General features: G+C 42.7%; 1 protein-coding gene across 1 annotated transcript in view; it reads left to right on the top strand.

Annotated features, from left to right (window-relative positions):
- LOC120954695 (carbonic anhydrase-related protein 10) overlaps nt 1-16,810 on the top strand; it is a 55,000-nt gene that overhangs the window by 13,044 nt on the left and 25,146 nt on the right. The window contains exon 2 of the mRNA XM_040374866.2: nt 12,814-12,861. Coding sequence (XP_040230800.2) covers nt 12,814-12,861 — 48 coding nt within the window. The remainder of the gene's footprint in view (nt 1-12,813; nt 12,862-16,810) is intronic.

Genomic DNA, 16,810 nt, shown 5'->3' with positions numbered 1-16,810 from the left:
ATTTTTCTTGAAGCCATCCGGGAATTACGCATCATCGAACTTCACCTTCTCAAAACGCTCTCCGTATAGTATTGGAGCTATTTCCGGTGGAGTATTTTTGAGATATCCGTTTCAATTTTTTATTGAGGGATTGAGATTTTTTTGGTAGAGTCGATTATTTTGATAGACTTAATTGATGATTTTTTAATTGATAGGCTTTTAAATCAGATCAACCAAACAATGTGTTGAGAGGCATGTTATTTTATTTTATTTGAAGACAATTTATTGTAGTGTACTATTGAGGAAGTATCATTTATTATTTATTATTCATATTTTTATACAAATGATTGTAAGATAAGGTACTGAGCATACATTACGTCTAGGGTAGGCTCATTTATTTGGTCAAAAGGAGGTCCTAGGATATCGATCCGCCAACAAGCCATTCCTAAGGAAAAAGGAGGACTCAACTTTATTATACCAAAAGCTAAGCTATAATCATCACTTATCAATATAACTTGGAATGATATATGGCGCAACATAAATGGCAACCAATTCAATTCGGAACAAAAAAGTTCTATCTAGTTGTTAGCACAGGGAAAGATATACACGCAGGAATTGAAACTCAACTACAACACATGTGAAAAAAAGGTCGTGAGAGGAAGCGAAATTAAAAACTGTCGATAAAAGAAACGAATAGAACCAGAACCTAGAATGAAAAGCAATAAAACAGAAAAAAATGACATTATTCTGCAATCCCGCCACAGATATAATGAAATGCGAAATTCACTTGCAGGTAGGGAGACAAGAAATGAAGCAGTTGTTACATGTAGGATAAAAGGATTATGTAGGTTACTTTTAAGGGAATATTATGATAAAACCACAATAGTTGATTTTATGTTAAAAAAAATAATAAAATAAGATCACTTCTTTCGCTCAGTTTTCATTTTACGGGTGGTTAAATAAATTCCCTTGCCTGACCGTACTGCCCCGTGCTCCCACAACCACACACGCCTAACACATCGTGGTGCTTGGCAGCGTACAGCTTATCGGAACCGCGCAAGAATCGAACTCATCCACCGGCTTCTTTGTCTTGCGAGCCGTGGCCTCCGATTGCGGCACTCCTTTTTGAAATGTATTTCACGCAACACTTTAGCGACTGCACCCAGCGAAATGCGCGAAACGTCTTCGCGGTGGAGCAAAATGGTGCACCCTATCCTCCCAGCACGCTTAGTGCTATTTGTAATGCCGTGTGTGCATCTGTGTGCTTTCGCTTTTCGAAGCAAAGCGCCACTGCCGTACATACACTAAATGCTTGATGTGCTGCAGCAGAAAGGTTTGGAAAGCGTGTGTAAGTAAATTCACAACTTGATCACCCCGCCCTGGTTAACACCGCTGTTCGAAACCAATTGTACCGCCCCCCGTCTGTAATGCAGCGGTGCGAAGGCACGGTTTGGGTGAGGGAAAGCAAAATACCTTTACCACCCGCCTCCGCCCCCTCCCCCATTTCACTGACAGCAGCCGCGTGCCGGAGGAAAATTGCTGCATGATAATGTTGTGTTTCATTATCATATATTCCGGGCGGGCGGGCGACATTGGGAGTAAGCTAATGCGAAACGAGCGAAGATTGTGTTGTCGTGTGCCCGTGATTCATTTTCCGTTCGGCGACAGCTCTCCTTTCGGGGGTGGAGCGCGGATGGGGGTGGTGCGCAGTAATTGGAGTGCGGGCCAAGCCGGCCCAGAGCGGAGACTTACGAGACTCGGTTGGGTTGAGCTGCCTGTCGTTATGGTGCGCGCTATCTACCCCCGCCACACTGGCTCCCATTTGGATAAAAGGATATATCATCAGAAAAACTAGCGCCGAGTGGGTGTGTGTGTGTGGGAGGATGGTAATTTTTTCGACTGCTATTTATTGGACGGATTAGTGTGAGTGTGAGTTGTCCTCGTTTGGAAGTGTTTTTTTTTTTGTTGTTGCTTGCCTCTCCATTCGACCGCCGTTCGGTCACAACGACAGGCCAGATAAGCGGCTGCAGAGAGAGAGTGTGTGTACGCCGCTGTTTTCTTTATCCTTAATTTCCATCTTGGTGCGAGTCGTCCTCGATGCTGCTCGAGCGAGTGGGGCGGCGCCTCCCCCGCCGTGCTCGACGTTACATAAAAGCTCGCTTCTAGGACAGTGTTGGCGGAGGTGGGGGGCTACAATTTTTCGCTTCTTTCTCTGTTGGCGTTGCCTAGTGTGTCTCGACTTCCACCTCCCTTTCAAGGATGAAGATACTTCTGCTATCGGGTCGCCTCCTTTGTATCGTTACCGCTCGAGTATGTAATGTTGCTCTTAAGCGGAGTATACTTCTTCTTCTTCTTGTTCTTCTTCTTTTTCCCTTTTCTTATTTTTAGCCCTCCGTCGGCCACATTCTCGAGTGGCACCACTTCGTGTTCGATCGTGTCGCCCATGAATATTGCTTAATGATGGCTCTCTCTCTCTCTCGCTCTCCTGTACCTATTATGCAATCCGCACCACCCGCAGCCAGCCCACCCATCCCGCCCAAGTGTCTTACACAGAGCGGCGAATCTGCGATCTGATCGTGCTTATCGTTATCGTTAAGGTTAAGCTGTTTTGTGCAGTGTATCAGACTTTTTTTTTTGTTTGTTTTGTGCTGCTTCTTCAATTTCTTCCCATTTTTTCATCTTTCCTCCCGCAAAGCAACATTATGCATCAATCCTTGTGAGTGTAACACACAGAAACACACATACTCTGTAGGAAAAAGCATGTCAGCACGCGAGAAGAATCGATTGGAATCCAACGGGAAACAAAAAAAAATGTAAAAGCCAATAAGAGGGAAAATTGCTTATCTCAACCAACCATCGCGCGAAGAATGGGTTTTTCTTTCTTTCCATACTGCACAGCTTCAGTTCTCTCTCACACGCTGCACATGTGATGATGATGATGCAACCACACATCACTCCACCGTACAATCAAATGTGTAAAGTGGGAAGGGGGAAGAAGCAGAAGCGCACCACCATCAGCAGCGATATCTGATTTACTGCCATTTTTGCTCTTATTTAGCCCGCCACTGTTTGCCCTTTATGGGAGTTTGTTTGTTTTTTATATTCTCCTCCGACCAACGGCACTGTGTGGCACCAGTGAGTCTGGGAATCAATCTGCTGTAACGCTGGGGAGGAGACCGCGGAGACGAAGGAGGACACCGTCTCTTCTGGCACACAAACAGACGCACGCATTCTCGGGGCGGGATGGGCGACGTTCTGGCGCCAGTCAAGCTTCGATCCGGAAGAGTAAAAGAACGTTTCGGAGTGAAGAGATGCGGCAGTGCAAAAACCAAACCAAAAAAAAAATCCATACATCCAACCGAATAAAGACACGGGAGTCTCGGGGTAACAGCGGGAGGAGTGGAGTGTTTTCCCCGGGTAAAATTTTGCCCTAGCGTGCCAGCGGCATCGAGCCGGGCGGACCCAATTGGCCAATTGCCAGAGCGTCGCGCTGGCACCGGTGGCAGCCGACCAATTGCTACCCTTTGGGTCGCGTATCCTGGTCACGGGCACCAAGCAGACTTTGCACGCAGTGATTTTTGGACTCGCGCACAGCTCGATTTGGCAACAAAACAAAACAAAAAAACAGAAACCGAATCGTTTGCAAAAATGTTAATTATTCATAACGCAAAATAGTGATGAAGAGGGCGGGAAAAAGCGCGACAAAAACAGTCATTTGAAACAACCGTTAAAAAAGCAAAAAAAAAACTAATAATAAAAAAAATAATAAGAACTAAAAAAGAGACTTCCGAATGAGCATGCTGTCGGAAGTGAAAGTGGCAAATAATTTCCAACGAAAGCAGGAAAGACTGTGCCATTCGGATGCCCACCCACTTCAGGCGAAACTGATTCGCGCGCTCAATTAAGGTGCCGCCGGTAACAAAAGTGTACGAGCTTTTGCGGGTGTTCCGTTGTGCAACAAGGAAAATCGCGATGCAGCACCTACCCCCCAGCTCCTTCCATCACCTTCCCTTGCCACTCCCAATCCATTTTTTATTTCCTTCACTTTTTAAGTGTCCATCGTTCGCCTCAATGCTTTCCCCCCGGGGCTGGTTGGTTGCTCCTCTCACTGGCAAAACCCTGGCCCACGGCCCGCGGCCTCTGATTCTGCTATTTTGATGCCAATTTATGACTCAACTATTTTCCCGAGCACACTTCAATGATCCATGGCAACGGGCCCGCACCGCGCCATCCGCTGTGTGCGCTCACTCAGTTTGCTCCATTTATTTCTCCGCTTCCATGGGAAGGAGGAAGGCGAGCGAGCTACGGGGGGGGGGGGGGGACCGATCGCGCAGCGACATCTTTCCCCGCTTGGTTGCGAAAGTTTTACCATCCCAGCTTCCACCGTTCAGCGAGCAATTGGATCGAAAGCGCAGCGGCATTGATTTTGCCCAATGGCGCGGCGCGCAAAGATTTTCTTTTTGGTGAGATTTTCTTTCGCTGGCGGGGTTTATAAATTGAAACAAAAAAAAATCGCCCCAAACACTGCAACATCCGCCCGGTGGAATCAACATTGGGGGTTGGGTGCAGGGGTATGACTTTATCTCACACTCTCAATTTATCACTAAACAGCAAATAAAACAATCCTCCAAAGGCAGACAGATACAGGCGCGCGCGCGCACGCGAAGATATCGCGTGTACTTCATCAATACCCGAGTGTACACAGACAAGTGCACACACACACACACATACGGGCAGGATACTTTCTTGTGCAGATATAGATTGTGTTTTTGTTGAGCGCACAACAATGGGCGCTTGATGGGATAAAGCAAAAGTTTTGAGGTTGCAAAAGAAAAAAAAAAGAACACACAAATTACTCAATTTAAAGTGAGAAATCGAATCAGCTTAATTGCTAAGTTGGGATGTAAAGAAAGCGATACTGTGCAATCCGATCACTGTCGTTCTATAATATTCTTCAGTTGTTGCAACATTTTGGGTATGTTCGTTTCGTGTCTCGTTTAATGTTTTGTTTTCTCACTGTGGCAGTTTTCTATCAATTGCAGCCGTAACACTAACAAACAATATTCCACCTAAATCAATGCACTCCTCACAGTTAGCATATCCCAGGTATTTTCTGTTATGCTTGACGGTTTATAGGAAATTACAGGACAGTTCTGTTACCTTTAATTTCGCGTTTTTAATCTTCAAAGATTCCAATTAACGAAATATTAACGATTATTGCAAGCATTGCGTTTGAGTTTACCGCGCTAAGAACTTTTGGAGGAAGAAATGCATTCCTCAATTCCTCGAATCGAGACATAAAACGATCTGCATAAGGAAAGTTCCCCCCTGAGGCAAAAACATTTTAAAGCGCATCTAGTGATGTAGTCTCTACAGAACAGATCCGTTTAAGTTTGTAGGCTGAAATTTCAGCCTGCCAGATGTTTGCACAGTATAACAGTTTTCGAGCAGCTATCTAAGTGGGTATAATATACAGGTGGGCTTATCCCAAGGTGTATGAGTTTAGAAGGCTGATTTTTATCGCTTCTACTTCTACATGAAGATTTTAAGAGTGTTTTGTGTATTCGTCAAGCCTCCAGAAAGCTTGTTTGAACAAAAATTTTCAGCCATCCTGTCAAAAAGTGATATACAAATTTGGATATAAAAAGCATGCTATGAGACCACCTGGACTACATACACTTTGATTCTGGATTCCATCACCAGATCTCTTTAATGCACCTTGGGATAAATGTAAACACCACCTTGTTTTGCCATTTTTCGAGCAGGTACTCGAATCTAATTCTAGCTTTGAGGTTAGAATAATATAGACTGAAAATTGCAGGCTAGTTTTGTGTGTGGTTTTCTATGGAGTGTTTGCATGATTTCAGCCTCCAACTGTCAAACTCCATACAAAAAACTGACTAGAATCGTGACGGGCCCCAATGTTTGAAAAGTTCTGAATGTGTATACAGGCTTTCCCAGGTTCAGTTTTGGATCGTTCCCACGATTTATTGGACATTTATACAATTGAACGAACAATATTTGGGTACTACCCAATAAATCGTGGGAACGACCCAAAAATTCAAAGGTTTTGTGCAACCAATTTTTAGGGAAAACCCCAAAAAAAAACCTTGGGAAAACCTGTAACACGATCCGTTGTACCGCGGATGGGTAATCGTTTAAAATGAGTTTGTGACAACATTCAACAGAACATGAATAAACAACAGATTGCTCGATAGCTCAATGAAAATACATACGCTTGACCACACTAAGAAGCAGAAAACTTTAAAACCCATCAAAAACACCATAGCAGGCAAAGACCCAACCATCAAAATCGGTACTTTTGTGGTTACGCCGAAAGGTCTGCGTGTGCAGTTGCTGGGTAGAACCTCGCACTACGAACAGAAATGTACCGTGATACTGAGACCAAACAAAGTAGCCTACATCGTAGGCGGCATGGGTCCAGAAAATCACTAAAACGGCAACAATAAGGCACGAACCAGACGATATTACCCCAATATCTGTAGCGCCAGTTCGTTGCAAATCAAAGATATTCGATTGTTGAATAATCTCCGGATATTCTTTAGATGAATGAAGGCTTACTCACTTCATTAATAGGTTCTCCATATTTATGGACCTATCTCGGCAACGGCACAAATCACGAACCTTAGGAGGGGTCTTGGGAACGATGAAGAGCCTATTCCGATCCAGTAACTGATTGCAGTCCTGATTGATCTTAAACTGCTTAATACACCTTTGTGCGTATCGTAAAGTAACGATTTTTGGAGAAATAAGAAATCTTCACTCGCATTTGACAATTCGTTTCCAGTATACATTCCTTGGTTGAACTGGCTGGTCAACAAAATGTTTGAAAAAAAAAACTAATTTTGAAATCAATACCGAACATTGCTCCTCCAATAACTGGACCATTGAGATTTGCGCTTTTTTGCGTACTATGGAAGGCTTTTGATGATGATGATTTCCGTCGCCAAGGGAGTTTCACTAGTTGGTGAGGGACATTTTATTATTTCAGGGCCTTCCCGCAACCTTAGGCACCGTCTCGCGGCCACAGGAACTCTTTCGCGACCTTAGGACCTTGTACCAAGATACCTTGTGCTTCACTGATAGAATCGATACGGTAAAATAAACCATTAGTTTTAAAAGGGTTACAATAAAACGCTCATGAAACAACAGTTGATAAGCAACTAAATTCTGAAATAATTACTCTACAGAGTTTTCCCTTAGGTACAGAAGCTCAAAGGACACACATATACTTGAACAAAATGGCTATAAAAAATATAAAATTAATGAATATTATCCACTTCTATTCAAAACTGTGTGTTTCGCAATAAATTCATAGGTACTTTAGTAAAGAATTTTATCGTCCAAAAACTAATATTGTTAGTGCTCTTTTTTCTTATCATTTGTTCTTGCGCGACCCACTGTGTGGCATCGTCATCGGATCGCGCTGCCTTAGACCGAAGTAAAAGCGCACCATCTAATGGGTGCTCCCGTCATTCCCGCACCGTCCCCCATTTGTTCCCACAGTTTTCGTGCAGGACAAAAAAGAACAAAAATTATCCCTTTTCTTGCTGCACGGTTCCTCCCCAACACGGTCTGCTGGTGTGCGGAAAATTGGCAAGAAACCCAAACAGCAAACGGTGGTAGAAAAATATCCACCCGGTAATTGGGCTAGAGGATGCGAGGGTGTGGTGGTGCACGTGAAGCAAAAATCACTTTACCAAAAACTGAAGCACTTCCTGAAGGCACGGCACGAACGTCTTGGCACGCTGATTGACGCTATGGAAGAGGAGAAGGAGCCAAAAAAAAAACGCAAAACAAAAAGCCACAGCCGAGAGCCAAAGATAGAAAACAAGAAAGATGAGTGGTGGTGTCCGTAGGGGTGGTGGTGGTCGTGAGAGCGCTCAGTTGTGTGAGGCTCTCCTCCTTGCTATACTTTTGCTTAAGACACATACACCAAACTACGGCTTGCTTGGTGTGTGCGCGCGCGCTCGCCCGTGGAAAAGAAAGATAGTGGCAGCAGTCTGCTACATCTGCGTCATGGACACTTCGCCACCACTCTCGGCTCGATGGAAGAAAAAAAAAGGGGGGGGGGGGGGAAGGGTGGAACAAAATAGCTACAACGCGACGGAGCTGGCAGCAGACGGAGGGCGACTTTCTCGAGGCGGGCAGGGAGCCGCGAACGGAGCGTAATAAAATAATCATGGCGCCAGACATTTTGACGCCGAAATATTTCTTCCCTCCATAAATTTTTCTCAATCGCTCTGTTGTTTCTTTCTTGCGATTTTTGTGTTGCTCTCTTCCGACCGCTTCACCCCTGTGCGCTTCTAAAGGTTTAAGTGTGATGATGCCATTTTTATGGAGAGCGCGCGCGAGGCAGGAGAGGGCGGAGAGGAGATGTTCTGTTTTTCTTATCCAGCGCGGATTGAGATAGAACGATAGAATACACGTAGAAAAAAAACAAAGTTAACTTACATAGTGTGTGACTCTCGAGCAAACTGCAGGCCGCTTTCCTTCCCTGGTTCTGGTTTGTGTTGAATGAAGTTCTATCATTTCCACGCCAACCCATTTTGCTTCCCTTACCCTCGAGCACCATCATCCAGGGTCGGTTCTCACACATTGACAATTCGATGACGCGTTCGATGGGAGTGAAGGGAGGGAGAGGAAGAGTCATTTCGCCAACGTGGCGCGTTCATTTCCCGAGGAAAGCTGAGAAGACACGGCTGGCGACACACGCTGCTCCAGCTTTCCAGCTCCTCGTCTGCCGTTATTTTCCGATCGCTGGCGAACGTTGTAAGAGCAGATAAATGCGCTGGGAAAGGCAGAGGCAGGGACGAGTCGGAAGAAGCAAAGATAGATTTTCCCGGCTGGCTCGAAGTGATTGAATCCAGCGACAAATTTGAACTGCCACTAAAAGAATGCTACGGAGAGTTTTTGTATTTTAACTTTTTTTTGTCAGGGCTTTTCAAGTCAGTTAAAAGTCATTATGAACAATGCTTCCAATTTAGCTTATCCACACCGTTGCTTAAAAAGTATATGCAATATAATAGCCTGCTTTTTAAAATGGAGTTTGACAGCTGGCGGCTGAAATCATGTCAACTCAGCATACAAAACCACACACAAAACTAACCTTTGATTTTCAGCCTAGATTATTCTGGCCTCAAAGCTAGAAAACATTCGAGTACTTGCTTGAAAAAAAATCGAAGCAAGAGCCGGCATCGCGAATGAAATGGTTTAAAATTAACAATCGTTAAAACTTAACCAATGTCGTTAAAAATTGCTCGAATTTGGCATCGTGAATGCATCGAGTTCATTTATTAATTTTAACGACAGGTTCTATGCCGTCGTTAAACAAACGATCGTCAAGAGTGTATGCACAGCAAATTTTCTCATCTTGCTTCAGTGAAGTTTTTTACTGAAACGGTTCGGTAATAGAATATTTTACTGATTTGCAGCACAAATGTCATGTTTTTACTGATTTTCAGTAAGTCAATTTACTGAATGCATTTCAGTTATACATATCTTAATCAGTATAATCAGTGTCAAATTAGTCGTTTCACTCAATATCAGTAAAACAAATGACTGAAAATGCAGCAATTCATTCTATCAAATAGACCTGTCAGTCAGATCATCAAGACAAAACAACGCGGTATGCTCGTGCTCGTGATGTGCAAAAGGTTGATTTAGATGTTTAGGCGCTTGCAGGCACCCCGATAACAATTCAGATGGTATTTCGGTGTCCGGGGTTAATTTAAAAGAATTGACAGCCGTGTTGGTGTGTACAATACTGGCTACAATTCACTGTGCTTGCTGAACTTTCGTGGTGTCTATGAGCGCTTACTAAACCATCAAAACTTGTTGAGGCAAAATACAGTATATAAACTGTAACAAACAACATAACACATGTATGAATATGAACTGATGGACTGGCAATCTCTGCGCATCAATAAAAAAAATCAATTTTAAAGAAATTTTTCGTCATTTTTTAATCATTACCAACTACTGAAAAATCAGTAACATGAAAATGGCTTTACTGGGATTACAGTAAACGAGCTGACATTTTGGTAACCACCGGACATTACTGACTGATTCAGTAAACATTCTTTTTACTGAAAGGATTACTGAAACATCGGTTCAACAAATTTCAGTAAGATTTTACTGAAGTTTAGTAACGAAAGTTTTCTGTGTGCGATACAAACTAACAGTCGTTTAATTATACTGCTCGATTTTTCCCCTGTGATGAATGAAGGAATGAACAACAAATGAACTCGGTTAAACCAAAATTAACTTTAAACAACTGTTAAAATGTGTTCATTTATTCGCGATACAAGCTAAGGTTGTGTTTTTCATGCTTCCCAAGGTGCATTACAGAGATCGGGCAGTGGCATCTGGAATCAAGGTGTATGTAGATCAGGTGGTCTCGTCCCATATATTTTGACTAGTAACTACTGAATAAAAAAAAATCTATTTGACAGAACGGATGAAATGAATTTCCATAGGAACGGATCGTTTTTCATAGCAGCACATACGTAGTAGACTTTAGTCTCCTCATCGAAGATGTTGTATCGATTTGATTTAGCTTACAATTAGCAGTATTTCGCGTGTTTGAAGAACTTTTAATGAATGCAATGAAGGTTTTAAGAGTGGTTTGTGTATTCGTAAAGTTGAAAGCCTGTTTGGGAAAAGTTTTCACGTTTCCTGTCAAAAAAAAACGTTCAAATTTGGTTATAAAAACAGAGAATGAGACACCCTTTTCTACATACACTTCGAAAATGTGTATGCAGGGATTCACTGATGTCTCCCACAATGGCGCCCAGGAGAAGCGATATAAATCATCCGTCTAAATACATACATCTTGGGATAAGCCCACCTGTATACCATACCCACTTTGACAGCTGCTCGAAAACTGCTATACAATGCAAACATCTGAAAGGCTGAATTTACAGCCTACGGTCTTAAAAGGGACAAGGGCCCAATATTTGTATTTACTTATTTTATGAATTTTCAAAATTAAAATAAAAAGAAGTAACAACGATCGTAAAAATATTTGCTTTATATTAATTTTTTTATTAAAAACCCCTGAAATCAAACCGCAAGCGGTACGCAGGACAGGGGGAAAGCAATGATAACGGGCAAGAAAAGGGCGCTGCTTGACCAAAAAAAAAGCGTGTTGCTTCCATTTTTTTCCCCACCATCTCTTACTCCGCAGCCACTTATCGAAATCTCTAAGGGTTCGTCGCCTACTCCCAGCCACCAATGCTGCACGTGCTCTAGATTGCTCCGCAGGTCGTCGGCACACAGCATACAACAAAAAAGGGGGGAAAGGATGAACGTTTACCATCGTTCGAATTGAAACATTATCCAGCGCCGGTGGCGCAATGGAAGATTTTATTTGCGCTTTGTGTTTCCTTCGCCTTGTAGGGACGAAACTGCGAAAAATGCCTTCAAATCCATGCCATACACACGCACAAGCATCTTCTGCCGGTTGTCAAGAATCATCCGCGGGGCTTGCGGAGGAGACACTTGACTCCGCTTATCGGTGCGGGTGAGATAGTGCACATCCCCGGTTCCGTTGCTTCGCGATTTCAACCACTTAATGAACCAAACGAACGAATAAAAGATTTCAAGAAAGCGTTAGACAGCAAACCCGCCCATTCGGTTACACAGCCGCGGGGAAATATGAGCAGCACACCTCGCTGGTCACCGAGATGGGCAAGGGATGGGTAAGGGAAACTAGTTTGCTGTGTACGATTGGCCGTGGTTTCGCTAGCGCGTGTGACGCGATATGAGCGGAAGAAGTAACTTTTGCCAGCGCTATTGCTGTTTTAAGCGCTTTGTTCGAGTTACAGCGCACCGTTAATGGTGCTGTGCATTTTGTTTTATATTTAAGTATCATGAGATAGCGGGCTTACTGCTGTGCAAATGGGTCCAGCAGCTGGTTGGGCGAGTTTTGTGTCAGGTTACGCTTAATTTGCAACTCGCTTCCAAACCCAGCAGCGAAAGTATTGCTCGTTGTTTGCGCATTGTTATGACGGTTTGTGAGATCTTCAAAAAGCAATTTTGACCTACAAATTGCATAACTTCTGGCGCGGGCAGCACGCTAAAGGCTTAGAGCAGGTGTATAATTTCCCAAAAGTTATGCAAACCTCGTAACAAAGTGGTTAGTCTGTATAAAGAGAGGCCTTGGGTAACAGCTTTCGGCAGCACTGTCAACAGGAAAGCACAGACAGTATCTTACACACATTTACTAAACAAACTGGCGCATCGTGTGTGCACAGAAACAATTGCAACGAAAGGTGCCGTACAATTACAAAGCTGCCTGAAATTTCGTCCAGCAAAGCAGCAAAGGCGTCTCCGTACACGTTGTTCACACGTTTGTTCGCGTTTGTTCACAAGAGGTCATATGTTGGGGCACCTGCCTCCCAAGCGCAGTGGCTGAATGCTGCGGCCAACAGCTGCTCATTGCTCAGTAGGCCGCCCCTACGTCAGCAAACACTGGAGCGTGATTTCGTTCCGTTCGCTGCTTCTGTGCTTTGCCCGGCAGCGGGGAGAGAGAAAAAAGCTTGATTGAATTAAAATATTTTATTCATGTAATTCAAGGTGAAACGGTTCCGTGAGAAGTGTGCAGAAAGGAGAGAGCGTGGATGATTGTGTTGTTTTTTTTTTTTTTTGTGTGTGAATGTTTCCTTTTTTCGAGCATCAGTTTTATCACAAACAAGCGTTGGGAAAGAAGTATCAACGATTTTCGTTTCAGGTCAAGAAGAAGCGGGACTGACTAGCTATCAATCCAGACAATTGATGCAATGTGTGTTCTTTTCGTCTCTGTCTTTTCAGAAATCGAAGCCAGCTGGGAGGAATGGTGGACATATGATGGAATTTCAGGTAAGCTTTCATCGCATCACAATTCTTCATTGCTTCCTAACACTCCGGATGAAGACCCACCGGGTCGCTGTCAGATAAGAATAGGATTAGGTTGCGCCTTCACGGCTATTCAAAATTTGAACACCTCTGTTCTGCCGCTTGCTTCGAGCTGCTGCCAATACCGGCTCTGCCAGTGATGACAACTCTCTTGCCAGTGTGCCAGTTTCCTCGGCTTGGGTGCGCCTGTTGTTGCCAGCGAGTTGGATAGGATGAGCTGTTTAGTGGTCGTTCCACGCCACACATACAGCACACCCCCTCACTCCCACTATTACATGGGATGCACACCCAAACGACGGGTGCCCATCAAAAACCTGCAAATAATAGCCAGTACTTCACGTCACTCGCCTGTCGTCACTAGTGTCGGGCAGAGAGAGGTTTGCCTAACAATCAGGCGCAGAGACGCGCACGGGACGGCAGCGTGTGTACTACACGGTTTCGGAGTACCGCGCACCGTGTCCCCTCCCCCCCCCCCCCTGCGTGTTCCCACCAGCAGCATCCGGGAACTGTCGCGTGAACGACACACCGTTCCTCACCCTCCATTCGGTTCACGCGCCACCCGCTAGGGCGACGGCAAATAAACACACACTGCCGGTGCCGTTTCGTCGTCTGCCGCTGACTTGGATGACTGGTTCGAGTGTGCGTTTCTCTATCTCCTGCAGCTCGGCCCCCCACCTTCTCCGGTGGCACTGCTCACCGATAACCCAACCGTTAAATAACCCGAAACGACAAAAGGCTCCATTTGTCGCCTTGCTTTGACGAAGCCCTGCCCCCGGGCCGGACGCGCCCGTCGACTGACGACATCGTCAATTACACATTCCCAGTGTCGTAAGCAACAACAACTGCTTGCCGATCTATTGAATTGCTTTTACTTTTGCGGCTTGCCGCTTGCTAGCAGTGCCAATATTCCTGGTACACTCTCTCTCTCTCTCTCTCTCTCTCTCTCTCTCTCTTTCTATCGCTTTCGTAGAGAATGACCCGTTTGGTTGTGTAGATTGAATCATCGATACTATATTCTGAATACGTTCAATCGTCACATCATGCACAGTAAAGAGCGGAGTATACTTTTCTTCTGACTTTATCGTAAATACATTATGCATAAGGTAAATGAGGCAAGGCAAAACACAGCAAGCAGTTCAAGGGTTTCTTTCTTTTATTATACACCTACCAGCCAGTTCGTTTGACAAATTCACTCATAACTAATCAAAAATTCATCAAATAAACGATAAATGACTCATCTTTTTTTCTCACTACCTACGTATACTTTGCTTTAGGAACGAACTTAGAAGATTAATCCGGCAACTTGTTTTATCAATAAACAGAAAAAAATAAATACACACACAAATAAGCGCTTTTTTACACACGAAAGCCCAGGTTACACAGATCGAGTGAACGTGAATGGGATTTTGTTCTTGCTATCTTACATTAAATATTCATCGGAATATTGCTTAATGCATACCACCAGAAAGGATATTCAATTACAAAACCAATAAGACTGCAAAACCTGTTAAAATAATGAATTGAATGCGATTTGTCCGTAGTTTTTTTATTTGTGAAATAAAAAATTTAAATTAATTCCAAATTAATATGAATTTTGAAAGTTTTTAATTTCCTGTTTTTAAATTCCATCAGCAATTTTGCTTCCACGCTCTGAATTGAAGAGGCCAGCTAAAGCTCGATGGACAAGTTTGTTGGTATAATTAGAATAAGTAGAGGAGTATGTCGCGGATGTTATATTAGTATGGAAAAAAAAATAAATTTAGCACTACAGTTAAAATGCAATACTGAAACGATTTTTAGTTGAACGCTCGATAGTTGGCTGACTGTTCCATTCAAAGGAATTGGTTTGTCTACTCTTACCATTTGGCTAAGAGAGGTTTAGGAGTAGCTAGTCTTATCTTTTTTTCCCTAAAATCATCATTTTGGTGCAAAATGTTAATTATTTCACGACTTCACGTCTAAATATACCATCATTTCATCGGAAATGTGCCATTTTTTGGTGTGTCTTACTGGAATATTGGAATTGGTACCACTAACCAATTGGTGTACTAACTATCTCAGTATAACATAAATACGAAAAAAAAGTAATCCGATTACCGCTTGTATCGTCCTTTTCCCAAATGCGCACTTGTTCTTCCCTGATCGATAGTTAGGACAAGTCTTGACCAGAAGTATCTTCAAGATTGGTTAAACAATGGCTACGATACTCTATTTAAACCAATTTAAACAGCCCACTCTGATTTGCGCTCTTCTGCGTCTCGTGCTGGCTTCCGTATAGCATTCGGTGTGATATAAAGTATTGCCAGGAGATATGTAGTAGTAGTAGTAGTAGTAGTAGAGATGTTTATTGTGGATAGAAAGAAAAAAAAATACATATAGAATCGAACGTTCTTTAACATTGGGTACGCAATGTGCTCTCCTCAATAATCGGGATTTTTTATAGCATAGCTGAGTAGAATATATGTTGTTTGCTGATTTTAAATCTGAGTATATGGGAAAAGTGCAAAAAAAACCCATGAAATTTTAGACTTAACCTAAACACATATATATCTAACCTATATCTTAACCTACATTTGCTAGACCTAATCCTTAACTAGATAGAGAAGAGGAGAGCTTTGTACAGAAAATTATAAACTCATATTTTATGCTTAGATACGTTGTTCAACTAGTTGATTGATTATGTTAATTGAGCTCTGGCGACATTTGTTTGCGTAATTTCCATTTAAATTTCCTATAAATTCTTCCATTTTTACTAAATTACTTCTTTTGTGTAAATCGTTTGTGTTATGCCAAGGTGGTAAGTTCATGATCATTTTCAATATTTTGTTTTGTCTAACTTGAAGTTTTTTTCTATGAGAGTACGCACAACTAATCCATGCCGGCGCTGCGTACGTCAGAATCGGGCGTATATAAGCCGTGTAAACTAATTTTTTGTTTTGCAAATTTAGTTTTGATTTCCTATTAGGGAAAGGATATAAAATTTTTAGTAATTTGTCTACTTTTTCTAATTGTTTTTCTATGTGGGTTTTAAATGTCATGCGTTTTTCTAAATGTACTCCAAGGTATTTAACTTGATCTTTCCATGTAATGTTTCCTTGCATAAAGCTAACTTCATTACTAGGTAATTTGCGTAAACTAGTGTTTCTTGTGAAGAAGATTGCCTCAGCTTTATTTGCGTTTGTTTTAACACTTTAAGCGCCGTGTCATATAAATTCGCATGACGGTTTTGCTCACCGTTCAGCTTTGCATCTGACGCTCAGTGATTCTCTCGAGAACGAATGAGGTAGGAAAGAGAGAACGAGAACGACATGTGCTACGCCACTTATCGCCATGAAACAAAAGAGTGATAACAATGGCACGCGAAACTGTCGCTCTCATCGCTCTCTTGTCATGCGCTACGTGCTCACTCAAAAACTGTGACGTCAGGCCGGCGGTCAAAGTGTTAAGCTTCCATCTATTGCAGAACTTGGCGTATGCTTTTAATGTGCCATTTAAGGCTTTGATTATTGAGCTCGGACTTCTGGCCGTAGCCGCGATTGCTAGGTCGTCTGCATATAGATAATTTGTACAGTTGTTTGTAGAGGGAATGTCAGAAATAAATATATAAATAGTATTGGCGATAATATACTACCTTGTGGTACTCCCGCTATGGGTTTAAAGAAATTTGATTTAGTGTGCCCAATATGAACTGAGCTTTTTCGATTGCTGAGAAAGGACTGAATTATTTTTATAATATACGTAGGAAAATTATATTGAATTAATTTATATAACAGGCCGTCATGCCAAATGAAATCGAAAGCTTTTTCAGTATCTAACAAAACTAAACCAGTAGATCTTTTTCTATTCCGATTTTCTATAATATAATTTTTGAGTCTATGTATCTGATGAGTTGTTGATTTTTCGGGTTGAAAAC

Source organism: Anopheles coluzzii, chromosome X (genome assembly GCF_943734685.1).
Source record: "Anopheles coluzzii chromosome X, AcolN3, whole genome shotgun sequence".
NCBI lineage: Eukaryota > Metazoa > Arthropoda > Insecta > Diptera > Culicidae > Anopheles > Anopheles coluzzii.
The sequence above is the reverse complement of the archived record's forward strand: the minus strand, read 5'-3'. Positions and strand labels throughout refer to the sequence as shown.